Source organism: Octopus bimaculoides, chromosome 11, assembly GCF_046866305.1.
Source record: "Octopus bimaculoides isolate indiv1 chromosome 11, ASM4686630v1, whole genome shotgun sequence".
Taxonomy (NCBI): Eukaryota; Metazoa; Mollusca; class Cephalopoda; order Octopoda; family Octopodidae; genus Octopus; species Octopus bimaculoides.
In genome coordinates, this window is record NC_142938.1 from 40,191,990 (window position 1) to 40,219,788 (window position 27,799).

Here is a 27,799-nt window from a genome sequence, read left to right on the forward strand (position 1 = left end):
GGGTTACCAAACTATCAGTTTGGTCTCCTGGCTAAAATGGTAATGACAAATTTTAAGTTTGCCTGACATTTTATAAGTGTGAAAGGGATTAAAATTTTGATACGCTGATTTTCTGCCTATTCTGACAAGAAGACACTTTCGACCAATCATAATTCTGTTTACATAATCAGTTTGATCGGTCACCTTCCTCTGTCGATTGAGTAAGGTATCGTCCAAGCTGATGTTTATTGGTAATTAAACTTATTTTGCAACACTTGTGCAATATTTATCAGCTTTGTCTTTGTTGATAAGAATTATCAACAACTTTTCCTGTGATCATGATTTGAGAAGATATACAGAAGTATGCTAAAGATCGGACATAATCTCTTGTGGGCAAGAAATGTAAAATAAAGTTTATTATAAACAACACAAACACTTCGTAATTTAATAGCTTTCAATGTGATTTTACAGTATATTTCTATTCATTGGTACCCTATGTTGACTGGTTAATACAGAGGAGGTATTCCTTTAACCCTTTGACTGTATAACTAAATTTCATGGTCATTACCATAATGATGTTAATCATCAACCAAAAAATAGAACTGATATCTTCTGCAAAACTTTTTCAGTATCTCCTGTAGGTACAGTTTTCATATCTACCACTAAAAATATTTGATTTTTGCTCTGTAAAGAGATATTTTATGAAATATGTGAAAAAAAGTTAAGAAAATTTTAAAAATTGCCTTTTGTAAAATGTCACAGTAGGGCTTCTCCACTTCTTGTACAATAAGAGATTTTTTTTTTCAAAGCCATGGTGTATAACTGCTTTCTACATTCAATAACTTAGGTACAAGACTTGTCAGTTTTTTTTTGTAATAAAAACAAAAACGGAAATAATGAACAGCAAAAATAAAAATTAAAAACAGCACATTTTATTAGATATAGACAAAATATTTAAATGTGAAAATGATTGCAAAAAAAAAAAATAATAAAAAAAAATAAAAGGTATGATCCACTCATGATATACAAATATTTGTGAATGTGTCTATTTAGGTCCAGCAAGAGGATTTCTCAGCACTAATATAACAGAATCTCCGCGCAAAAACATTTTGGAAATATACCGATCTTTGTTAACAGGCTTTGACTTCTTTTTACCTTTACCAGTCTTTGGTACTTCTGTCCACATTTCCTTTACATTCTCTAAGACCATATTGCAATGTCTACAACAGAAAACAAAAGACAAAATAAACCTAAAAGTATTTTATACAGACATATGCATCTCAGTTTGACAGGTAGGAATATGAAGTTACCCATTAAGCAAAACAGACAGGTCGATCATTATGTGCTGACATACCTTTGATCTAAGGTCTACACTGTCATTACTGACCTGGGGTTAAAATACTATTAATTTGCCTGCTTACATGCATTGTGTTAGTGTCTGTATGGTGGTGTTGGTGTTGTGGTATTACTGTTGATGATGTAGATAGTGTTGTTGTGCTGATGTTATTGTTGGGTTGGTGTTGTTGTGGTTGTTGGTATTGTGAGTCGTAGTAGTATTGTAATTCATGTGGTGGTTGCAGTTTATGAATACATAGCAATTTGCTGCCATTTAAAAAAAAAGAAAAAATTCATATATAGAAATTGTGGTTTTGAAGCATAGTGAAATAGAGATGCTAATACCAATTGTCAATGGCATGAAATCACATGTAGGCTTCATTAAAGGATGACTATAGAGTACAAACATAATTTCATATTTAAACTCATGACAACTGAATAACACAGAACTGTGACCATTATGTATCTCAAGTTATGGATCACAATCTAAATTCCTTATTTTATATAACATTATAGAAATATAAAACAAGTAATACAAATTTGACATCCTTCAGGATGTCGAAGATATACATTAAACTATACCATACTATAAAACATATTTAAAAATTAACACTATATGTTATGTATTGTTTATATTTGTTGTAACATAGTGTTGGCCAATAAGTCTTATATGTTCTATAGATCACTATCATCATCATCATTTAACGCCTGTTTTCCATGCTGGCATGGGTTGGATGGTTTGACTGAAAACTGCTAAGCTGGGGAGCTGCACCAGGTTCCAATCTGATTTGGCAAGGTTTCTATGGCTTGATGCCCTTCAAAACGCTAACCACTCTGAAGGTGTAGTGGGTGTTTTTTACGTGCCATTGACCTAACACCGACACTGGACATGACTATGGTCTCACTTGGCTTGACAAGTCTACACAAGCATGGTATATTGCCAAATGTCTTGGTCACCTGCCACTGCCTCCATGAAGCTCAATACTTGAATGGTGCTTTTTACATGCCACCAGCACGGGTGCCAGTCAGGCATCAGCCACAACTATGATTTCACTTGGCTCAACAGATCTTCACAAGCACAGCATACCACTAAATGTTTGAAGGGTGCTTTTAACAGGCCAGTTACGCATCACTGGCACCGGCTGTGACTACAATCACATTTGGCTTGATGGGTCTTCTCAAGTATGGCATATCACCAAAGGTCTTGGTCATTTGTCATTGCCTCCATGAGACCTAACATTTGGAGATCACGCTTCCCCACCTCATCTCATGTCTTCCTGTGTATACCTCTTCCACAGGTTCTATCATCCATTAGAGTGCAACACTTTTTCACACAGCTGTCCTCATCCATATGCATCACATGATCATACCAGTACAGTCATTTCTCTTGCACACCACATCTGATGCCTCTTATGCCCAGCTTTTCTCTCAAGACACTTACAATCTGTTGTACATGCACACTAACAGTGAAGCATACTAGTCTCATTTCTTTCAAGCCTATGCATGTCCTCAGCAGTCACAGCCCATGTTTCACTGCCATATAGCATGGCTGATTGCACACAGGCATCATACAGTCTGCCTTTCACGCTGAGGGAGAGGCCCTTAATTACCAGCAGAGGTAGGAGCTCTCTGAACTTTGCCTAGGCTATCGTATTCTAGCAGCTATGCTCTCAAAACATCCACCCCCACTATTGACCTGGTTACCTAGGCAATGGAAGCTATCGACTACTTCTAATTTTCCACCCCCAGCACATGATGGAATCTATTTTCTGAACATTTTCAGTGTTAATTGTACCTGTGCACCTTCCACACACAAAAACTGTTTTCCTTGTTAACCTTCCTCTGATATTGCTGCACCTCTTATGTGTCCATAGCTTACACTGGGTGCCTCTTATGGAGTTTCTACGTACGCCTTTTCTACAAATCAAGCAGGGCCATCTACCTGAAGGGATTTGTGATTTGTCTGCTTTCCTACTTACTAAGACTTTGGATTTTGCCAGGTTAACTCTAAGGCCCTTCAATTCTAGACTTTGCTTCCACACCTGAAACTTCTCTAGTTCTGGTAGTGATTCAGTTATAAGAGCAAGGTTATCAGCATAGAGGAGCTCCCAGGGACAGCCTGTCTTGAATTCCTCTGTTATTGCCTGGAGGACTATGATGAACAAGAGGGGGCTGAGGACTTATCTTTGGTGAACCCCTACTTGTACTCTGAATTCTTCACTATACTCGTTGCCAACTCTCACCTTACTGACAGCATCCCTGTATCTATGTACAGATCTCCTCAACCACTTGTCTATCCTTAGTTTCTGCACTAACCACCAGATAAGGGACCAGGGGACCTTGTCAAAGGCTTTCTCTATGTCAACAAAAGCTAAGTACAGAGGTTTATCTTTGGCTAGGTATTTCTCCTGCAGCTGTTTTACTAGAAATATAGCATCAGTGGTGCTTCTCCCTGGCATAAAACCAAACTGCATCTCATCTAAACTAACTCTTTCCCTAATTAGTTGGGCTATGGCCCTCTCCGTAACTTTCATCACTTGAACCAACAATTTGATACCTCTGTAATTATTTCTATCTAAGGCATCATCTTTACCTTTGTAGCAGTTAACTACAGTATTGCTACACCAGTCATTGGGTATGACTCCTTCATGTATCACCTGGTTGACTATACAGGTGACTAGACCATAGCCTACACCACCAGATATGTTAAGCATTTCAGTGAGGATTCCTGATGGGCCGGGTGCTTACCCTGTCTTCATTTCCTTAATTGTTTTATCTACCAAGGTACTGTCAATTCGGATAACTGGTCCCTCAGTTGGGTCAACATTTAGCAGGCTCTCTTTCTGCCAATTATTCTCTTGGAACACTTAACACACCAGTAAAATAAATCAAACTGTACAGGGTGTCCCAGAAAGATTTACCCATGTTTAAAACTCTTCCTAAAGAATATTGTTTCAAGTAATATTATCTACATATGATTCTAGATATTTTATATTGCGATTTGTGAATAGTACTATTATTGGATACAGGTTTTCAGTGGACTGAATACTGGTTTGGTGCATTGCTGGCAGTGAGGGTTACAAAAGAGTATCTGTAACTTGGTGGATTTCATTTGATGGACAGCATTTTTCTGCCAATATATGAAGATTACATACAAATTTCAGTACAAAACATATATAAGGCTCCTAACAGTTGTTTCAACGTTTTCTGATTTTGAACTTAAAATGCTTTTTGTGGCTCATCAATATTGAGAATGATTTGATGAATATTGATGCCAATAGGACATGAGTAACAACTAATCATAGTAATGCACAGGTTCTTCTAATGAACCACTATTGCAATGGTTGCAACTGTTAGAATCCCTAACAAATTGACATTATAACAAATGGGGCCAGGATAAAAAATAGACCTGACTCAAGACTCTAAAATAGTTAGAACATCAGTTTGCAGACCTACACCAGAGCCTCTACATAGCTGCTCAGCCTGCTAGAAATAGCAATCAGATATCTCATAAACCAAATCCTAACATTTTCAAAAAGGATAGGTTGGATAATACAGTCTGGGGGTACACTGCACTTGAACAAAATATGAGATGGTCACAGCTATAACAATGTTGATTGTAGGTCTTTTCAGTCAAAGCTGACTTGTGCTAAACAAGAACATTAAGCCTTTAGCATTCAGATTATCCTATCAAATGTATTGCTTATTTATTCACATTGTTTTGAATTAATCATGCAGTATCTTGTAGCTTGGAGATTTTTATGAGATTACTGTTAATTTTTAGAATGATATTGTAACGTTGGCATGAGAGGCTACATGTGGCTGGTTTAAATGCTAAAGGGTTAAAATGTTATATAGCAGAAGAAAGAGAGAGTTACCTATCAAATGCCTTGACACGAGCCAATAACTTTTTATTGTTTCGGCAGTTGATCAGGACTTGTGTGTTATTCTTGACGGATTGCGTAAGAACAGAGAGTGGACCAGTATTGAATTCTTCTTGTTCACGCTGAGCCAATTCCTCAGGTGTCATCTCACTTTTGGGTTTCTGAAGCAGGGCACTAGGAAATTGAAATAAAACAATAATAGCATAAAATAAAAACCAGGAAAAGAAAATAGTGAATATGGTGTATAAATGTAAACAAACAAATAAGATGATATTTTTTTGAACACAGAGTTGCTGTTAAAACAGCAGAAATATCGGGTAAATTACCCTTACAAGGTGGCAAAATTTGTCAATAACCAGCCATGGGAGTCGAACCTATATCCCTCAGACTCCAGCTGAGTGCTTCACCATTAAGCTAAACTGCCTGCTGACAAATTCACTGCTGAATTTAGACATTAAATACTTTAGCTTTAAGGAACAACCATGTATATAAATGTAAACAAAGAAATATTTGTTCTTTTAGTAGAAGCGTCGAAAATGTGTATTCTACAATACATATAAGATGATATTTTTCAAATGCAGAGTTGTGAGAGTAATTTACCCAATATTTCTGCTGTTCTAACAGCAACTCTGCATTCTAAAAAATATCATCATCTTATTTGTATCATAGAATACATATTTTCGACACTTCTAATAAAAGAACAAATATTTCTTTGTTTACATTTATACACACATGGTTGTTCCATAAAGCTTAAGTGTTTAGTGTCTAAATTCAGTGGGCAATTTAGTTTATTGGTATAGCATTCAGTCAAAGTTTTTGAGGGAAAAAGATTGGAGTCCCATGGCTGGTTGTTGATAAATTTTTCTGCCTTGTAAGGATAATTTACCCAATATTTCTGCAGTTCTAACAGCAATTTTATGTTAAAAAAAAATATCATCATCTTATTTGTAGAGTGAATATAGTGTAATGTTTGCAGTAGAAATGGAGGCTAACCCTTTACCATTCAAATGTAATGCTTACCTATTCACTGTTTTGTATTAATCATGCACTCTCGTAGCTTTGGGATTTTGATAATATGACTGTTCATTTTTAGAATGACATTGTGGGGTAGGTGTGAGAGGCTAGATCTGGCCAGTTTCAACATGAAATAGGTAGAATATTTGGGCCGGATATGGCTGGTTTAAATGCTGTAGGTGGCTGTACAATAGTTTTACAAATGCAGATTTTAATACAAAACATTGAACATATAATAGAAAAACAATGAAGTTTCAGGTTCAGTCCCATTGTGTGACATTTTGGACAACTGTCGTCTGCTATAGCCCCAAGATGACTATTATCTTGTGAATGAAACTGGAAAGCAGAAAGTATGTGGATGGAATCCCTTTGTGTGTGTTTTTGTTTATCATTATGTTGACAATGTTTAAAAAAACCAAGTCTTAATCCAAATACCCTGGCTGTTCAATAAATAGATAAAATAAGTAGGCGCAGGAGTGGCTGTGTGGTAAGTAGCTTGCTTACCAACCACATGGTTCCGGGTTCAGTCCCACTGCGTGGCATCTTGGGCAAGTGTCTTCTACTATAGCCTCGGGCCGACCAAAGCCTTGTGAGTGGATTTGGTAGACGGAAACTGAAAGAAGCCCATCGTATATATGTATATATATATATGTGTGTGTGTGTGTGTGTTTGTCCCCCAACATCGCTTGACAACCGATGGTGGTGTGTTTAGGTCCCCGTAACTTAGCGGTTCGGCAAAAGAGACCTAAAAATAATTACTAGGTCAATACAATCTATCAATACCCTTTAAAGCAATGTTCCAGGAAGGCCTCAGTCCAAAAACTGAAAGGCCCACTAGTATATATATATATATATATATATATATATATATATATATACTAGCAGAGATACCCGGCGTTGCCCGTGTTACATGCAACTGAAGGATGAGACTTTTCTCTTATATTTCCTGTAAGGAACTGGAATAGATATGATTCGAATTTCATAAAATTTGCACATGAGGGTTCTGTCCCTCTTTACACACCCTAAAAAATTCTAATCATGAGACATGTATCCCATACTATTAATCTTTATGCACATATTCCAAAATTTCAGTCTTCTGAAACCTGTAAAAAGGATTTTGCTTCTGAAAAATGAAGCTCATGGAGCTCTAAAATGTGGGAATGAAAGCCCGTATTGGGGGGGGGGGGTGTTAATGTCAACCAGAGAAGTTGAGTTGTTGGGAATGTTTTTAACTTGGGTCTTATAGTATACCTGTATATATGTGAGAGTATAGTTTCACTTTAATAGTTTCAGTATGAAATTGAAAGTATTAAAGTGAAAGTATTTGAAATTACAGTAGCGACATGTTATTGTCTCACTTTTGTGATGTAATACTGAAATAGTGGAATAGTTTCAGTGTGAAAGTGAAAGTATCTGACATTACAGTAGAGTGATGTTATTGTTTCACTTTTGACACGTAATACTGAAATAGTGGGGGAGATATGATATTGGTGTGGGCTCGAACTATGCAAGAAGTTAAAAATTGTTTTGGCCTAAGACACTACATGGACCCTAAGTAAGGCATGTGTTAATTTCAAATGAAATTGGTTGTGTAGTTCTCGAGTTTTATGGATTCACACAGACACATATTCTCATCTTTATATATCTGATATTTATGTGCATATTCGAAAATTCTAGTGTTATGGATCCTGTAAAAAGGATTTTGCTCATGAAGAATGGAGCTCTTGGAGCTGAAAAATGTAGGAGTTAAGGCCCCTATTGAGGGTGGGTGTGTTAATGTCAACCAGAGAAGTTGAATTGTTGGGAATGTTTTTAACTTGGGTCTAATATGTATTGTTTGAATTTCTTTGAAATAGGAAATATATGTATGTTCACTGGGTTTGTAAAAGAGAGCAAAGCTACAGGAAACCAAAAGACAAATGATCACGATAATCAGTCGGCTACCCAAGCATAGTCGTTACTACTCCCCAATGTAGGATTCCTCACCATACAGGTGACAGGTACAGCTGTAAGATGCATTACGGATCTATAGCAACTGGAAGGGCATGACCCAATTGAAATAAGAACATGTGACGTTTGGAGTAAAGGGAAATGAAAGTGTCACCTCTGGAGTTTGCAAATGACCACTATACCGATAGGTTACTGCAGAAAAAATTTAAAATCAATAAATGTCTTAGAACAACCAGTCACTCATCTGGGAAGGCCTTGAAATCAATGTTACCAACTGGGGACTGTGTGACTCAGTGATAATAAAAAGACTGAAAGGAGGTCTGCAACAAAATAATTTTACTCAACACTTTGCAAGTGAATCAGTGGAGGCAAAGATGCGTCTCATTTACTTGACAATTTATGCACCACATTGCAGAAATCACAATGTAAGTATATCTGAAAGGATAGTCTTACACTGTTGTACCGTTGAATTACAAATAATGCTCATCTGTTATGTTCGGGTGGCCCTATAGGTTCCAATAGTACAACTGTATTCGTCTTTGCTTAGGAAAAATGACTAAATTGTGGGTGTGAAGTCCCCATGAAGGGGTCTTTGTAACTTCTAAGAAGAAATTTTAGAGATATTACTTTATTTGTGTGTAACATGTATGGTTAAAATTTCAGCAACATCAAAAATATATGAATTTTCATGGTGGTTATGGCCGTTATGCATAGAATATAATTTCCAAATTTCATAAAGATCCATTCAGTACTTTTGACGTAGTTTTGGATTAAAAAAAAAAAACGACTAATGTGTGTGTTTGTGTGCATGTGTATGTGTGTGTGAGTGTATATATGTATAGATATCTGTATGCATGTATATATGTGTACATATTACATGTACATCTATATATATATACATCTACACATATGTATACATATACATGTATGCATATAGATCTATATCTCTATATATATCTATACATATACATGTATACATATACATTTCTCTCTCTGAAACCATTAAAGTGAAAGTATCTGTCATTACAGTATCGAAATGTGATTGTTTCAGTTAGTGGAATAGTTTCATTTTTAAAGTGAAAGTATTTGACATAAGTGTTTTTGTTTCACTTTTGACATGTAATACTTAAATAGTGGAGGAAATGTTATGTTGCTGTGGGCTTGAACTATGCAAGAAGTTAAACATTTTTTTTGACTAAAACACAACCGGGACCCTAAGTAAGGCATGTGTAAAATTTGAATGAAATTGGTTGTGTAGTTCTCGAGTTTTAGGGAAACACACACACACACATTCTCATTTTTATATATATAGATTGCCTGGATATTTATACTATAAAAACACTCATCATACTTTGATATAATACTACCTAAATTTACCTAACAACATAGACTTGCACCCATACCCTCAGGAAAATGAACTTTATTTCCTTACTTTCTACTCTTCTATTTCATAGTTATTATCTGTTTATTTTCCATGTCTAGATCTCATATCTGATTATTTCCATGTCTAGATCCTTCATACTTTCTCTACTTGTCTGATGACAAAATACCCCATATTCACGTACACTTGCCTGTCACTTAGGATATCTAAGAAACAGCTGTAAAACCTCAACTAATTTAAGAATAATAATGTATATGACTTGAGATGCTTGTTATGCATTGGCGTTTGTTGTCCTCTTTCACAAACACACACACATATATATATAGTCACAGGCGTCATTGTATGATGCATTGGGCGATATGTGATATATGCTTGAGAAGACCTGTTGAGTCAAGTAAAATGCATCATCTGAATGTGGTTGATGCCAGTGTCCCCTGTCTGGCTCCCGTGCCGGTGGCATGTAAAAAGCACCCACTACACTCTCGGAGTGGTTGGCGTTAGGAAGGGCATCCAGCTGTAGAAATATTGCCAGATCAGATTGGAGCCTAGTGCATCCACTGGCTCTCCAGACCTCAGTTAAACCGTCCAACCCATGCCAACATGGAAAACGAATGTTAAACAATGATGATATATATATATATATATATATATATATATATATATATATGTCTGTCTTGTTTCTTCTCCCCGCTGTCTCACCTATTTTTTCTCTAGAGAGAAAAAGAGGTAGTGAGAGAGAGACATATAATATATATATATATACAATGAGAGAGAGAGAGAGAGGGAGGAAGGGAGGGAGATAGTGAAAGAGATAGAGAAATAAAGAAGGATAATATAGACAGGGAGAAAGCAGAGGTCTGGCAGTGACTTCAAAGGACTAAACGTAATGTATAAACTTAGAGTAAGTTAGAGGTGGATTGAATGATAAGTGGAGTATTTTTTACTTAGTAAAAAGTATTATGGTGAAATAGACAGTATGTGGATTGCTAGAAATAGGAGCCAATACACCACCAACTGCCCCCACCATTCCGTTTTCAGAAGGTAAGTGCACAGTTACCTGCAGAATGGTCAAATTAATTTAAATGACATGAAAAACCTGAAATATCAATTTTATTTAGTGTTTTCAGTGGCTCCCACCTGTCTTGTTTTTTTCTCCCTAACTCCCTTTCTATCTGTCTCACAAATTTTTTTTTGAAAGAGGTAGAGGTAGTGAGACACATATAGACAGAGAAAAAACAGAGGTTCAGTATCTCACTTGTCTTTTTCTCTGTAATCCCCTTTCTCTCACTCTCACATGTACAGTACAGTACAATACAATATAATATATATGTGGGACGGCACATGGCCTAGTGGTTAGGTTGTTGCACTCACAATGAGATCATGACTTCAATTCCTAAACTGGATGGTGTGTTGTGTACTTGAGCAATGCTTTATCTCACATTGCTCTGAGATCCTTTCAACACCTGACATGCGGTACACAGTGCATCTGTTCAGACAATGTTGATTTGATGGAGAGATGGAGCTAATATGCAGCACGAACATTTGGTCACTATAAACAAATCATTTGTACAGGTTGTTTGACAAAAGCTGAACACTTACATCATCTTCAACGGGAGAGTCCATCATATATATAAATTCAAATTATGATAAATGTAAACAAAGTAAGTTTGCTTTTAGAAGTGCTGAGATGTATTGAAGGATACAGATAAGGTAACAATTTATTCTCAAACACAGAATAATGCTGATAGAACAGCAGGAACAGAATAAAATATCCATCTTTTGTAGAATAATTTGTCAGCGGCCAGCCATGAGACACGAACTCGCATCCCTGTGATTACCAGTCAAGTGCTTTACCATAAAGCTAAAGTGCCCACTGACAAATTAATCTGCAATTTTTGAACTTATATATCTACCTTTATAAAATGCTGTATGTTAAATACAAATTACAATAAATGTAAACAAAGTTTGCTTTTAGAAGCACTGAGATGTATTGAAGGATACAAATAAGGAAATAATTTATTCAGCTGACAAATTTTTCTGCTAAATATGGATATTTTATCCTGTTCCTACTGTTCTATCAGCATTATTCTGCATTTGAGAATAAATTATTTCTTTATCTGTATCCTATATATATATAGTTGAACTCATCATTTCTTTTAAGTAGTTATTTGTTGTGTTGCTTTAGATTAGTGTTTCTCAACCAATTTTTACTTAGGGACCTGTTTGATTCTTATCTTATTCGGATCAACCCTTCTAGCCATTCAATGTAAAAAACTAACCTGATGATTTATATTGGCTATACAATTGAAACATGATTAATCTAATTTGGAGTTGGAATTAAAGAAATATGGTGGAGGCAATGTTGTCATGTTCAATATCACCAAAACATTTTACTGTGTCTGGCTGGCAAATCTATCAAAACTGACTATGATATCCACCCAAATTATCATCTCTTAATTCAATAACAATCAAATCACACTATTACATTGTATGCTGACAGAGAGCTTTTGGTTTCTATCATCCCCAGGAAGCCTCATGAAATAGTTTTGCTTTCTGATCTCTTTATTTTATACATGACCAATTTGCCACGGAGTCCAGCAATGTCACCTCTAACAAAGATCACAGTATTCTTCATTTTTTGCTAACCTTCCTCAACCAGGAATCTTCCACATGCCATGCCCCCATGGATTCCATGAACAGAGATGTCAGAATCATTCATCAATGGAGATGTCCCAATTTTACCTTTTTCAACAAGACATAACTACACATACATCTAAACATGAGCAGCACACAACTAGGGCCCTCATGACCACTCCAAAGTATAGGGTATCACAATTACCAAAGATCTCTCCTCACAAAAGCCATTTTAAACATAGTTGGGATTGCATCCAATGACTGGTCTTTCTTTTCAGGGTCAAAATATTTTATCCCCACTTCCCATACTGACATTTTACAAGAGTACTATCTCCTCTCTTTGTCTGCTACTATAATAGTCTCTGCTCCTTGGAGCTGGCTGGGTTCATACCATCTCCATTTATAAGTTTTCTATCTATTTTCCTCTCCTCCTCTCAATACCCTTGTTCTGCACCACTACCCCTAGGTCCCATACAAACCATTATGATTACTCTTCCCTTTTTTAGAAGGTCAGTCCTGTGGAATGCTTTCCCTGCTTGTTTCTCTCTTGCAAGCATTGACTTGCAATGGTTTAAGAGGAACATAAAGAGTATAGGGCTTGGCAAGGCCATGGGCGCTGTCCCTTCCTCCAAATCCGACAATTAAAAAACAAGCAAAATAAAAAAATTAAAATATCTAAAACAAAATATTTTATTGCTAAGCACTCCACAGTACAATCTTGGTAGTCCATCTTGTAATACATGAATGATTTATGTCCAGTCAGTTACCTGTAGCTCATGTATCAAATTTGTGTTGCATGTTCTCTAACATACTGGTCACAAATGTTGTCTGTATTTACCTTTTATGAGAACACTGTTTTCTCTTCTCGCAAGCATTCATTGTTTCTCTTTCTCTTATGTTTCTTACTCCTCGTCTCCTACTTCTTATGATACTGTCTTTTTTTGTTCACCTTCCCTTTTTCTACAGTTTCAGAACACACAACTTCATAAAGTTGTTTGAAATAGCATTTGTAGTGCCCATGAAACTAATATTAAAAACAGCAAATAACTAAACTTCATTTAGTGGGTGCATTCGTTATAAACTGCATCAATGAAACCACATGTGGTAAGACTAAAAAGTACAGGACATTTCAGGTGTACAGATGTTGACATTACTGAGATCTGTTGGCACTTAATGCACGTTATAAAGGTCAGGTAAAAGGAAATCTAATATGCTGACAATACATGAGTGATGAGAAGTGAAGGGTACTACAAATGAACTAATCACTGACTTGCAACAATGATTTATGAGTTTTGCCATTCTCCCATGTAAAAGTCAATAAAATATAATGCAGTAAAACTGAAGGTGCCCCATCATCTTGAGAAATTTTCAAAGACTATTTTCTAAAATGCTCTTGCGAGGGTAAAGAATATAAACTGAGTTAGGGTTGATTAAATAAATACACAAATATCATAGTTGTTGTAAGATAAAGATATGTTTATGAGTCTACTTTTTAACTTTAAGTTGACTATACAGAAGTGCTGATCACTTGAAATGGATGGAACTTGTGGAAGAGGGAGACCCAAGAAGACATGGGACAAAGTATTGAAGACCAATCTCAAGACATGAAGGAGCTGACAAAGGACCAAGATATCTGGTGCATTGCTGTACAGAAGAAGACTTGTCCACCACAACAGAATTGATACCAGTGCTGGTGCCACATTAAAAGCACCCAGTACACTGTAGAGTGGCTGGTGTTAGAAAGGGCATCCATCTACAGAAACCATGCCAGAACCAACAATGGAGCCTAATACAACCCCTGGTATTGCCAGCTCTGGTCCAACTGTACAACCCATGCCAGCATGGAAAACAGACGTTAAATGATAATGATGATGATCTCAAGGGATGTACTCAGAAATAACTCCACAAAATGGAAATGAGCTTGTGGAAGATGACAGAAATGTGGAAATATGAAGTGTGATGAACACCATGGATTTTTTTTAGTCACATTAAAGACTGCTGAAAGACAAATTTCCTTGTTGATTTTCCAAAACAGCAAGCCTGATAATTCTAAATGAATTATTGGTCAATAACCATATAATGACATCTGTACTCTTAAACTGGAATGGAAATCTATTTTCTTCAGTCAATTAATTGATTCCTGATAAAGTATTTTCTATCAAAATGTATTGTAAATATAGCCAAGTAAAAACAATGAGAGAGAAAGAGTGGGGTGGATGTTTAGTTATTCACATAAAGGAGTTAAATAGGAAAATTAAAACATTCGCTGCATAAAATATAAGCAATGTAATGAAATAGTTCCAACATGCCAGGAACTTGGCTCAAGAACTTATAGCCACTCCATGCCATTGCCTCAGTAAAATTATACAGCACTATCATCATCATTTTCTACCTGTAGGATGATTTGACAGGATTTAACAGATTGGAAGATTAAATCTTGGTCCAATGTTTCATTTTTGTATGGTTTACATCAGGGATTCTCAACCATTTTTTATCCACGGAACCCTTTGATTACTATTTTATTCTGGTGGACCCCCATAGCAATCCAATGTTTTATAGAAACTTCTTACAAAGTTCCTATTTTGTTTTTCGCACATTAACTTTATGTAGGGTGAACTATGTAAAATGTTGGAGAAAGAAATCTAGCTGTCTCTTGCAATACATGTCTGTGAGAGGGTACTGAAAAGTTCCTGGCTTTAAGGGTATCATGAAAGACTTGCTTGGAGGCCCGACCTTCCAAGTTCTTTTACAGGGCTTAGAAAAACTGAAGGGCTGCTGCAATAAGTGTGTGAATCTAAGGGGGGAATATGTTGAATAAAATCATAATTAACTGATCCTCCTGTATTTTCTTTTAGGAAATTTTCAGCACCCCCTTGTAAAGCAAAATTTTTTCAGGAGCCCTTAAAATACTATTGTGGATCCCCAATTTACAATTTTGTTACATGGATCCCAGTTGAGAACTACTGGTTTATATGGTTGGATGCCCTTCTTAACATCAACCACCTGACATTGTACTGGGTGCATTTTTTATGATATTAGTACTAAAGAAGTTGCCTTGTACAATGGTTGGCTGAAAAGTTCACAGATTAAGATACTCTCATGGAACGTGATCAAATAAGATTTATTTTTCAACATAGTTTCCCTTGTAGGGCACACACTTACTCAGTGTTGCAGTACTTGGATCCCATTGAAGAAGAAGCCTTCATCCTGTTGCTCAAAAAAAAGTCATCAACAGCAGATACGACATCATCATCACTGTGATACTGGTTCCTAACCAAGTGTCTTTTCATGTTGTGAAACACATGATAGCCAGATGTTGCTAAATCAGGAGAATAGAGAGGCTGATCAAACAGTTCAAAGCTAGAGTCATGCACAGCAGCTATTGAAACCAATGATTTGTGTGCTGGAGCATTGTCCGGATGAAACAAGACCTCTTTCTTCAGCTTTCCTGGGCATTTGGTCTTCATAGCTTCAGCTAGTTGACATAGTACTCTCCATTGATAGTATGGCCCTTTTGCATCTCCAAAAAACCGAGTATATCATATTCTCTGCAGATGAAATGACTTTGATCTTCTTTGGAGCAGATGAGGTGGGCGTTTCCACTGCATTGATTGTCTCTTTGGCTCAAAGTGATGAAGCCAACATTTATCCTGGGTAAGGAAATGTTTAAGGAAACCAGCTGGATCCTTAAACAATGTTAGATTTTCCCGTGATGTGATCAACCTGGTGTGCTTTTGATCAGGTGTCAGAAGATGTGGCAGCCACCAAACTGAAACATTTGTCATGCCAAGTTCATTGTGCAGAATATTCTCAACTCTCTCACGGGATATGCTAATAGCATTGACTATTTGATTTAGAGTGAATTCCCTGTCATCCATCACTATGTGCTGAACACAATCAAGGTTTTCCTTAGTGGTGACCATGGGTCTTCTTCAAGACTCTTCCATCCCCCTAAATTCAGTTGCCCACTTTTGCATTGTTGATAAAGCTGGAGCATCATCTCCTAATGTAGCAACCAGGTCAGCATGAATATCCTTGGGGGTTATATCCTTTTTTTGCAGGTACTTCATAACACTATGACACCAAATTTTGCCCATTTTCAAGGCAAGTTGCTACTAATTACTATTGAAGTCTTCTTTGACCAGTCAGATGTCAGTTTACCTGGAAAGCAACAATGCAGTTAATAAAAAGGAAAGGTTGAAATTAATGTATGCAATTCATTGTGAGAGAATGGTAATAGAGAGAATAATAGAGGAAACAGTAGTAGAGTAGGAGCAGAAGTGATGGAGACAAAAGAAAAAAGGACAAAAGTAAAACAAGGTGAGAAGGGAATGAGGTAATGGAGTGGACCAGTTCATCTGCTACTTTGCCAGCATGGGTTGAATGGTTCATAAGGATCGAAAACAGTTCCTCAACTACATGGTTCTGGATTCAGTCCCACTGCACGGCATCTTGGGCAAGTGCCTTCTACTATAGACTTCAGCCAACCAAAGCCTTGAGAGTGGATTTGAAAGACAGAAACTGAAAGGAGCCCGTTGTGCGTATCTATGTGTGTGTGTGTTTTTGTCCTCCCACCATCACTTGACAACTAATGTTGGTGTGTTTATGCCCCCCCCCCTAACTTAATGGTTCAACAAAAGAAACCGATAGAATAAGTAGCAGGCTTACAAAGAATAAATCCTGGGGTCGATTTCTTCGACTAAAAAAACCCTTTAAGGTGGTGCTCCAGTATGGATGCAGTCAAATGACTGAAACAAGGAAAAGAGTACATATAAAGCAACCGGTCACTTATCTTTTACTGATTATACTAAGTGTATACTCTCCAACCATAATCATGCTCCATATCTTTTATTCATTGTCAGCTAAAGCAATTGTATTCATAATCATTTCAGACACACTTCTCAATGATTAAGATTACCAAATTGGGTTACAAATAGCATGCTACTTTACAGGACTGCATGACACTTTTTATTTTCCAATTAGTAAAATGTATACCTGAATCAATTGAAATCTCCTTTTGTTATATTCTTAAAACATTTGATTCATATTGCACAATCTTAGTAAAACAAATCATGGAGGCACTATATTATTGAAATAATGACTTAAAGAATTTATCAAAACTGTTCATAAAAATGAGGCACCAGTTATGAAGAGGCACTAATAATTCCACAATCTTTTACTTCCTTTTGAAATTTACTGCATTATTGATCATTTATTGGTGATTACCTCATGCAAATAGCTACTACAGGACCACTAATTATAATGTGTAACTATTTTAAAATGCTCAGTGGCATTTCTTCTGGATTTATGTCCTGAGTTCAAATTATGCCAAGGTCAACTTTACTTTTAATCCTTTCAGCATTGATAAAATCAGTACCAGTCTAGCACTAGGGTATATATAATCAATTAACCTCTTCCTCTAAAATTTCAGAAGAAAGAATATTTCAAAATATTTCTTCTTCATTATCTAACATAAATTTTAAACTCAAAATATATTGTAATAACACCCACATCTGTTACAAGACTAAAGCAGGCATCAGTTTGCTTCTAGTGGCAGGCTTCACCAGTTGTGGTGTGCCACAGGTGTATGTCAATAAATCTATACTAGTGCTAACATGTTATCTTAAAGCTAGGAGAATAGTCTAGTTTTTTTCACTGGATCCCTCTTTATTTAAGAAAGGTGGATGTGAACTGAGAGATATTTAGCTGCTGTTTCTAGCATGTCAAGCAACTGTGCAGAGGCTTCTTAGTATAACAAAGTGAACCAGAAGTTGTTGGTAGCTCTTACTCAGTCATGTGGCCAAACTACTTTTTTTAAAAAAATAAATTTTGGTTATTTTTGAAATGATATTCAATTTATACAATGAGTAAGTGGTCAAAGTATATGAAATCACAAAGCAAATTTGACAACTCCTTGATCACTGACTGTGGCTGATTTGAAACAACATGGAAAATGTAGAACATGTAATGAAAATAAAATGTTATTGTTCTTTCCCTACTGAAAGAACTGAAGACACAATGGTCAGTTCTCCTTGATACTGGATGAGTCAACTAATATTCTCTTTTACACGTTTCAGTCATTTGACTGCAACCATGCTAGAACATTGGCTTTAGTCGAAAAAATCGACCCCAGGACTTATTCTTTGTAAGCCTAGTACTTATTCTGTCGGTCTCTTGTGCCAAACCTCTAAGCTGCAGGGAAAAACACAGACACATACACACACACATATATATGTGTGTGTGTGTGTGTGTGTGTGTGTGTGTATGTATATATATATATATATATATATACTTTATTTAAAGCAGCAGAAATATAACAAAAGACTGTTACTCTGAGTTTCACGTTCCCGTTCATCGGACGTGCTTACTCCGGTATATATATATATATATATATATATACACACACACACACATGACGGGCTTCTTTCAGTTTCTGTCTACCAAATCCACTCACAGAGCTTTGGCCAGCTCGAAGCTATAGTAGAAGACACTTGCCACACAGTGGGAATCAAGCTTCTTTACCTTAAACCTTTAACATTTTAAATGTTAAAGGCTTAAGGCCATGCCCAGCCCAAATATTCTGTTTTATGTTCAAACTGGTCAAATTTGGCCTTTCACACATACAATGTCAGTCTATAAACAAGCACCCCAAAACCTCAAAGCTATGAGGTAATGCATGATTAATTCAGAACAAGGTGAATAAACATGCATTACATTTGACAGAGTAATCCAAATGCTAAAGGGTTTAACTGCAAAAGATCTGCTGATTACCATAAGTTTAGGTGATGAATTGGCAGAGTCATTAGAGCTTTGGGTGAAATGCATTACAGTATTTATTCTGGCACATTGCTCTCAGATTTCAAATCTCACCAAAGTCAACTTTCACCTTTTGTCCTTTCATGGTTGATAAATAAAGTACCAGTCTAGAGAAACAGACTGGCAAAACTTTAAAGTACCAGAGCTAATGCCTTTCAGTATTCATACCAGACCTTGGATTTTGGGTTCAAATCTCACCATGGCCTATTTGGGTGTTACACCTTAAGCTGTCACCTGGTCCTTGAGTGCATTTAGCAGAGTTCTCTCTGTTGCAAGCATTCAACTCAGGTTTCCAATTTGGAGATATCTTCCTCCCATCAGTTTTGGAATCCCTGTAAAGGATTATGGACACACCCTTCCCTGCTGACTAAAAGATAAAAAAGAAAATTATCTTGTTTAAAGATAACAACATTTTAATTACGAACAGAAACAAAAGCCACAATGTTTTGCAATACACACTACACACCATCTGCTAACCACTGTATATTGAACCTTCAGATCAAGAGGTGACAAAAGGTAAGCTTCAGCCCACAAATGAGTTACTGAAGTATTCTCTGTGTACCTCAGAGAATACTATTCTATGTATTTGTGAACCACTGAGCAGTTGACTTTTGGCGAAGACATGTTGAGGCAAGTGAAATCGAAATCAAGTTAAATTGGACACTAAACTCCACTTGCGAAGACCTGTTGAGACAATCGAAATCAAGTTAAATTTGACGACTGGCACCCATGCCAACATCGTCTCCTTCATTGGACACGAAACTCAGCTTGTGAAGACTTATTGGGGCAAGCGAAAGCGAAATTGTGATGGCACCTGTGCCCAACACCGCCTTTCTGGCACTTGTGCCCGCGGCATGTCTAAGGACTTTCGAGCGAGATCGTTGCCAGTGCCCCTGGACTGGCTCTTGTGCGGGTTGCACATAAAATACACCATTTTGAGCGTGGCCGTTGCCAGTACCACCTGACTGGCCTTCATAGGATTTTCGAGCGAGATCGTTACCAGTGCCCCTGGACTGGCTCTTGTGCAGGTGGCACATAAAATACACCATCTTGAGTGTGGCCGTTGCCAGTACCGCCTGACTGGCCTTCGTGCGAGTGACATGTAAAAGCACCCACTACACTCTCTGTGTGGTTGGCGTTAGGAAGGGCATCCAGCTGTAGAAACTCTGCCATTTGGTTCACCAGTACTCAGTCAAATCGTCCAACCCATGCTAGCATGGAAAGCGGATGTTAAACGACGATGATGATGTTACATACAATACAATATAGATGTGGACCATGGACAAAATGTACAATCTAAAGTCAGTCATTACAAAAAGAAGTTGCAAATCCTTGTTTTGAAGTGACAGATTTATGTTTTGCTTTGACAATTCATGAAATTAAATGGCATTTGACAAATGTGTCAGCATAAAATTTATATAAAAACTAGCTTTTTCTTTCTTACATCTGCTGTTTGATTGATGCATTCATCATATAGTTGATGAACTTTAGGTGCAAAATAGTATAAATGCCATTGCATCACAAAAGCAATTTAAATATAAAAGGTGTCAATCCCAATATTGAGGTAGTATGATAAATATGTACCAGGTTTCTAGCTAAGAGTATAGTAATAATAAATAAGATTAACTTGAAGATATAGCATTCAAATTAAGATTATTTTGATTTTCTAAATAAGGAAACACAATAAAAATAAGGCAAACATTATTCTCTGTTAATTAAAGTGGAATTAGTAGCAAATAATTATAAATAATACAGGTACAAAATCAATTTTCTGAGCCAGGAGTGGTAACCTTCATCAATACACTCTAAATCAAATGACTATTAGATTTATATTAACCCTTTACAATCTAAATAGGCTATGTCTAGCCAAAATTGTCTTCCTGTTTTATGTTCCAATTGGCCAGCTCCAGCTCCTGACACCTACACTACAATGTTAGTCTAAAAAATATACAATCACATCATTAAAATCTCAAAGCTACAAGATAATGCAGGACAAATTCAAATGAATGTGAATAAATATGATTGAGTAATCTGAATGTTAAATCAAATACAGGTACTTGTGGATTATAACAGGTTCTGGACTACCAGTATCCAGAAAGTCAGTACAAATGTACTAACAGTTTCTTGATGCTAAAATGTTGTTTTAAATCAACAACTTGTAAAATTATATCTCAGTTCAAAATCAATCATTATATTTACTGGTTGATTTTCTCTTTGAAAACGTATATTAGAATTGTGGAACATATTTTGTTATCCCTATAGACTTAACTTTTCACTAATGTTTGTTTTCATTCTGTTATTGCAACACACATTCCTAAAACTAACAAGAGCAACCAAATACCCAACCTTTCTGAAAAAGGGCAGACAAGTAAGTGGATTTGGTAGTTGGAAATTGAAAGCAGCCCATTGTATATGTTAGTGCATGTATGTGTGTTACTGTCTTCTTGCCTTGACATCAAGCAATAGTTCTAAGTAAGTACCACTGTCATGCAAGCAGTGTCCATTTTTGATCTTCCATGAAGCCATGTCTGATCATGGGGAAATATCTTATCTTACTTGGAAACAGGTGAAGGTTAGCAAAACGAAAAGCATCCAGCTGTATAAAATCTACCTCAATAAATTCCACCTAACCCATGTGGACATTAAAACAATGATAATGATTCTAAATTTGTACTTGCAACTGTCAATTCTTATCTGATTGAAAACAGATGAGATTAAATGGAATGATAAGAAAGCAGATTTATGGTGGTTGTATTAATATAGTGTTATGTTCGCATTCCAGTAAATTCAAGATCTATGAAAGCTATTATCCCTAGTTAATACCTTGTGTTTCCTACTAAGCAAATACATTGATAGAAGTTCACATTTGTGTGATTCCCTGACCCACAGTATTGTATTTCTTAACAGGATCGATACAATTTTTGTGCTTAGTATAATCTCAAAAGAAAATATTAAATATCCTCTTAAACTGAATAGCATGAAATCTTTTAACCAGTGACATAGTCAATACTCACATCCAATGTTTAATAAACTCTGAGTCTAGTTACAATCCTAGACTCATTTACTAGTTAAAATACAATCCCGTTACTGATTTCCTTGTTTGTGCCTTGTATTTTTTCATAGAACCATCAATAAACATAAAATATTTGAACCTATTTGTTAGCAGATTTTTGTTTGCATATACTGAAAAATTAAATTCACTAACACACATTTTAAACTCGTTCCATTTCAAAGCAACCTGCAGTGACAGTATTCACGAACTTTTAAAACTTTTTAGTTACCATATTTCTTTTGAACTACACTACTTTTGCTTCAATTCAGTGTCAAGCAAACTATCAGATGCTGTTATATACAGCTGGTCAGAATGCATTTCCTCATATTGTTGTAGCCTTCAAGTGATGCCACCCTGCTGGCCAGACAGGCAGACCAACATTCTCCCTGAACAAAATAGCAGTCCGCTGCAAGGTTACCTGTTTACAACAATGTGAAATGAAGTGTTTTGCTCAAGAATAAAATATACCATCAGTTTGGAAATCAAAACTACAATCTTGTGATCATGAGTGCATCACCCAAATCACTAGGCCATATGTCCTCAGTTAATTTTGAAAATAATGTCTTAATTTTAAGAATAACGAAGAATGTAATACAATCATCATTTAGTGTCTGCTTTCCATGCTAGTATGGGTTAGATGGTTTGACTGAAACTGGTAAGCTGTAGGCCTACACCAGGTTCCAATCTGATTTGGGACGGTTTCTATGGCTGGACGTCCTTCCTAACATCAACCACTCCAAGAGTGTATTGGGTACTTTTTACATGCCACCAGCACAGGTGCCAGTTATGTGACACCAGCATCGGCCATGACTACAATTTCACTTGGCTTGACAGGTCTTCTCAAGCAGGGCATATTGCCAAAGGTCTCAGTCACTTGTCACTGCCTCTGTGAGACCCAACATTTGAAGATCATGTTTCATCACCTCATCCCATGACTTCCTGGGTCTACCCCTTCCACAGGTTCCCTCCACAGTTAGAGATCACTTCTTTACACAGCTGTCCTTGTCCATATGCACCACATGACCATACCAATTCAGCTGTTTCTCTTGCACGCCACATCTGTTGCCTCTTATATACACTGTCGTACATGCACATCCAACGAAGCACACTAATTTCATTTCTTTCAAACCTACACATGTCCTTGGTGGTCACAGCTCTCGTTTCAATGCTTTGTAGCATAGCTGTTTGCACACAGGCATCATACAATCTGCCTTTCACTCTGAGGGAGAGGCCCTTAGTTACCAACAGAGGTAGCTCTTTGAACTTTGCCCAGCCTATTATTCTAGCAGCTAGACTCTTGGAGCATCCACCTCTGCTACTGGCTTGGTCACCTAGGTAATGGAGTCTATTTTCTGTACATTTTTAGTGTTTATTGTACCTGTGCGCCTTCTACATACAAAAACTATTTCCCCTGTTAACCTTCCTCTGATATTGCTGCACCTCTTATGTGTCCATAGCTTATACTGAGTACATCTCATAGAGTTTCTACCTATGTCTTTTCTTCAAATGAAGCAGGGCCATCTACCTGAAGGGATTTGTGATTTGTCTACTTTCCTACTTGCCCTTTAATTCTAGACCTTGCTTCCACACCTGAAATTTCTTCTCTAGTTCTGATAGTGATTCAGCTACAAGAGCAAAATCATCAGCATAGAGGAGCTCCCAGCAGCAGCCCCTCTTAAATTCCTGTTATTGCCTGGAGGACTATGATGAACAAGAGAGGGCTGAGGACTTATCCTTGGGGAACTCCTACTTGTACCCTGAATTCATTGCTACACTTGTTGCCAACCTTCACCTTACTGATAGCATCCTTGTATATGGTTTGTACAGCTCTCACCAACTCATCTATCTCTAGCTTCTGCACTGACCACCAATTAAGGGAGCAGGGGACTCTGTCAAAGGCTTTCTCCAGGTCGACAACAGCCAAGCGCAGAGTTTTATTTTTGGCTAAATATTTCTCCTGCAATTGCCTAACCAGGAATATAGCATTAGTCGTGCTCCTACTTGACACAAATCAAAACTGCATCTCATCTATGCTAACTCTGTTCCTAATTAATCAAGCTATGACCCTTCTTGTAACTTTCAACACCTGGTCCAGCAATTTGATGCCTCTAATTATGTGTCTAAGGCATCAACTTTGCCTTAGTAGCAGTTGTCTATAATTCTGCTACACCAAAAACTGGGTATGATTCCCTTGTGGACAACTTGATGGTTGGGATATAATTTAAGAAATTTTGTTGGAAGGTTTTAATTTAGATAATTAATTTTACTTCAATTCAATTTAATTTAGTTTGTGTCTTAGAACCAGCAGTCTCCGGCGGGTTAGCATCAAAAGGGTTAAAGATGATTTTTGTGTATCCTCAATGCTTTAAACTAATATTACAAAACTGTCAGCAAATTTCAGATTGCTGTTGTTTTGCTCCAGGTCAGTACTGATCATCTACACCTAAGCACGTCTTTTCATTTTCAAATATTGAATAATACAGTCATAGATACACTATGTTGATCTTTCACACTAACATTTGTATTAATGTAGATTCTTGCCAAATTAACAACAGATAAAACAAATTAGGAGTCGATGCAACTCATTTTAAGGCACCTATGGATCTTTTTTAAAACGGGGGCCACATTTTTCATTAACGAAACACTTTGAAACTTGGAACACTGGTAGAATGTGTCATATAAAACATCTTTTTCTCTTAGTCTTCTTAAAAAAAAAAAATCCATAAATTATTCCATGTTAAAGTTGTCGTATTTCTGTAATTTCAACCAATCACTGACGTCCATTCAGCCGATATACATTAAGTGCTGACTACATAAACAAACGATTCTGAAACAATTAACCCTAACCCTAACCCTAGGGTTAGGGTTAGGGTTAAAGCAAATTTAAAATGAAAAAAGCAAATAAAACGAAGGTATGGAGATTAAATACGCTTTATATCGCTTAGTGAGCCAAAGGAGTAAATGTAAACAACTGAATACTTGTCAGTGATTGGTTGAAATTATCGAAATAAGACAATTTTTTACATGAAATAAATTCGAATACAAAAATATTTTTCTGTTCTATAACACAAAATAGATAAGTATACGAAGTTTGAAAGACTTTCGCTACCAAAAACACTACGTAAAACATTAATGAAAAATGTGGTCCCCGTTTTAAAAAAGATCCGCACCTATTGCTATGTCAAACTGTAGAGAAGGAAAACAAAACATTTGTCACCACTGTACTTTTTGTATTCTAAGTTTTTTTTTTGTTTTTTAATCAATTTAGGTTTCCGTGCATGTACGGCCAATCTGATAGCGTCAATCGTCAACATGTCATTAGCTTGTAACTCGATTCAAGTTTGTGGTTAACATTCTTCAGCGGTTGATTTAGCACCCCATCCCAAGCTATAAATAGATACAAATGATGGATAAAATTTATTGATGTGTACAGTGAAAAACTGACAAGTGATTCACCGGTTTGCAGTCCCAAATTCAATTCCTCAAGCATGGAAAGTTACTGCAAGAGACGGGCGTATTTTTCTCATCTGCTTAACAGCAAACAAAACTGAAGATAAGCAATAACATGGTAAACAACAAAGAGCCATAAGGTTTCTATTTGCGATACTAAAGGAGATTGGATGTTATTATGAAAAGAAAATTACTACGAACACATTCTAGAATCAGATTTATTGAAAAGTCAAATATATTATGCTGTTTAGAACAAAGTAGTTAGTAACGGTCGGATTCATTAGGGTATTTGTACATTTATTAAAAACACGTGCAGTACTTTTTCTATAGAGTTTATGTTAGATGTATTATAGGTTGGGGGTTGGATATGGCTATAATTTAAGGTTAAGGAGAGAGTTGGGTATTAAAGGACGAGATTGTCTCGATTGGAAAGCTGGAATTGCGTTGAAATTTATTTGCGCATGCATGACTCACACGCTATCCCCAAAACGAATCGGACTATCGACTTATTGTTTTAGATCGCGAAATTCGAGACACCTAGATAGCACGTTTCGGAAAAGAAATGAAAATTGGATCAATCGGTAAAACAAAAATATATGAATCAAATCTGTACACTAGCAGTGAGCACTTTCACTTCTGACAGCTAATAGCATGATAGTGCCTGGAAATAACATAAAAATTATCGAATTAACTGTTTCCCTCTGGAAACATCAGAACGGTATTTTTCACCGGAAGTGCTTTGGAGAGCCGTGACACCTCTGCTTATATTTACAATATTAATTCGCAATAAGATTGAAACGTTGAGGCTAATGCGAACATTAATGAAAGAAATACGAAAATATGACATAATGAATTAATGGGTTTTACAATTAGAAAAAAAAAAACATGAGGGGGCCAAAAGTCAAACTGGAAGCGTTCACATGGCCGCTCAACCTGCTAGGAAAAATAGTCAAATAACATGTGCGCGGAGGTAAAGAATACGGGGGGCTAATGCAGTTTCGCACCTCTCCTTGAAAAATGCAAAACGGGACCCCAGAATGCATACACCACCCGTTTTCGGCGTAACAAAAACCCTAACCCTAAACACCGGGTGTACGTATCCTTTACTTTCGCCCACATGTCTTGAATATATTGAATAGTTGGAAAAACAAAAAAATTGTCGTGTTCCTAATTAATCTGCATTAGCCCCCTAAAGGGGCTAAGGTGAGGTACGAATCTGCTTTAGCCCCCTAAAACGAAACAGTGTAAAAATGTTTTTAGAGAATAGGCGATATTTCGAATACAAGTAACTTTTCGATTAACAAAGAAAGTTTGGTGCTTATCGGTAGGGCATCTAAAAGTTTTAAATGTCATAGTATTAAAAAGAAAAACAAAAATAAAGTGTAACTGTGATGAAGGTAATTTCAGATCAGTACAAACAGTTGCACATTTATATTCAAGAGCATATTTAAAGAATAATAGTTGAAGAGCTGAGTAAAACGATTACAAAATGTGATGAAGCGTAGTATTACACATGCTTGTCTAACGTGACATCAGAATTAGAAGTATATATTTTAGGAAAATATATGTTTCACTTTACATTAATTACTGAAAACAAGAAAATATTTTAAAAAGAATGTAAAAATATAAATTACTTACGACATTTTGAAAATAAAGCGTGAGTTAATTTAACCGGTAACAGAGAAAACAAAAATGGCGCTTCAACTGTTTTAAGAAGTTATCTCCCCTTAATAACCTCACTTAAAGGGAGGTTATTAAGGTTGGTCTAGATCAGTGATTCCCAAATTTTTTCAGGCTGCCGCTCCCTTGGTTCTAAGCCCACATTCCTATTGCCCCCACCTCATTCACCGTCACAGACATAGACCATTTTCTGCAGCAAATTCAAAACAACAGTATTTCACAAATAAAACTTAGGCTTTTTTTATTTATTTATTTAATTATTTTACCTCCATTGCCCTGGTCACCCCATTATTGCCCCATTTTTCTTCACACGTCTAGATGTTTATAGAGGTTCTTGAATTTCCGAGAGATGCCGAATCGTCCTGCTTATGTAGAAAACAGTTGCTATGTCGGGTTGGCGGTAAAACCTTTATATATACAAGGTGTTTAGGATAAATCCAACCATTATTTATGTCTGCTTTTTTCAGTCTGTTGGAAAGCATAAAGTTTAAAGTTGCAGCTGAGAAAGTCAACTGACATGGAGAACTGGAAGCCATCTGAATCTTGAAAAAGATTTACCTGTATCTTGATAATTCATTGCAGGTATCAAAATGCTGATGTCATGACTGCTGTTCAATGCTCTGT

General features: G+C 36.5%; 1 protein-coding gene across 1 annotated transcript; it reads right to left on the minus strand.

Annotated features, from left to right (window-relative positions):
* Positions 1-895: 895 nt before the first annotated feature.
* On the minus strand, positions 896-27,265 carry LOC106881112 (small nuclear ribonucleoprotein Sm D2). Its single transcript, XM_014931353.3, has 3 exons — positions 27,134-27,265; positions 5,193-5,372; positions 896-1,199 (listed from the first exon to the last, which is right to left on the minus strand). Exons 1-3 carry the CDS (start codon positions 27,136-27,138, stop codon positions 1,025-1,027), a joined length of 360 nt encoding a protein of 119 aa, XP_014786839.1. The 5' UTR covers positions 27,139-27,265; the 3' UTR covers positions 896-1,024.
* Between the last annotated feature and the right edge of the window lie 534 nt (positions 27,266-27,799).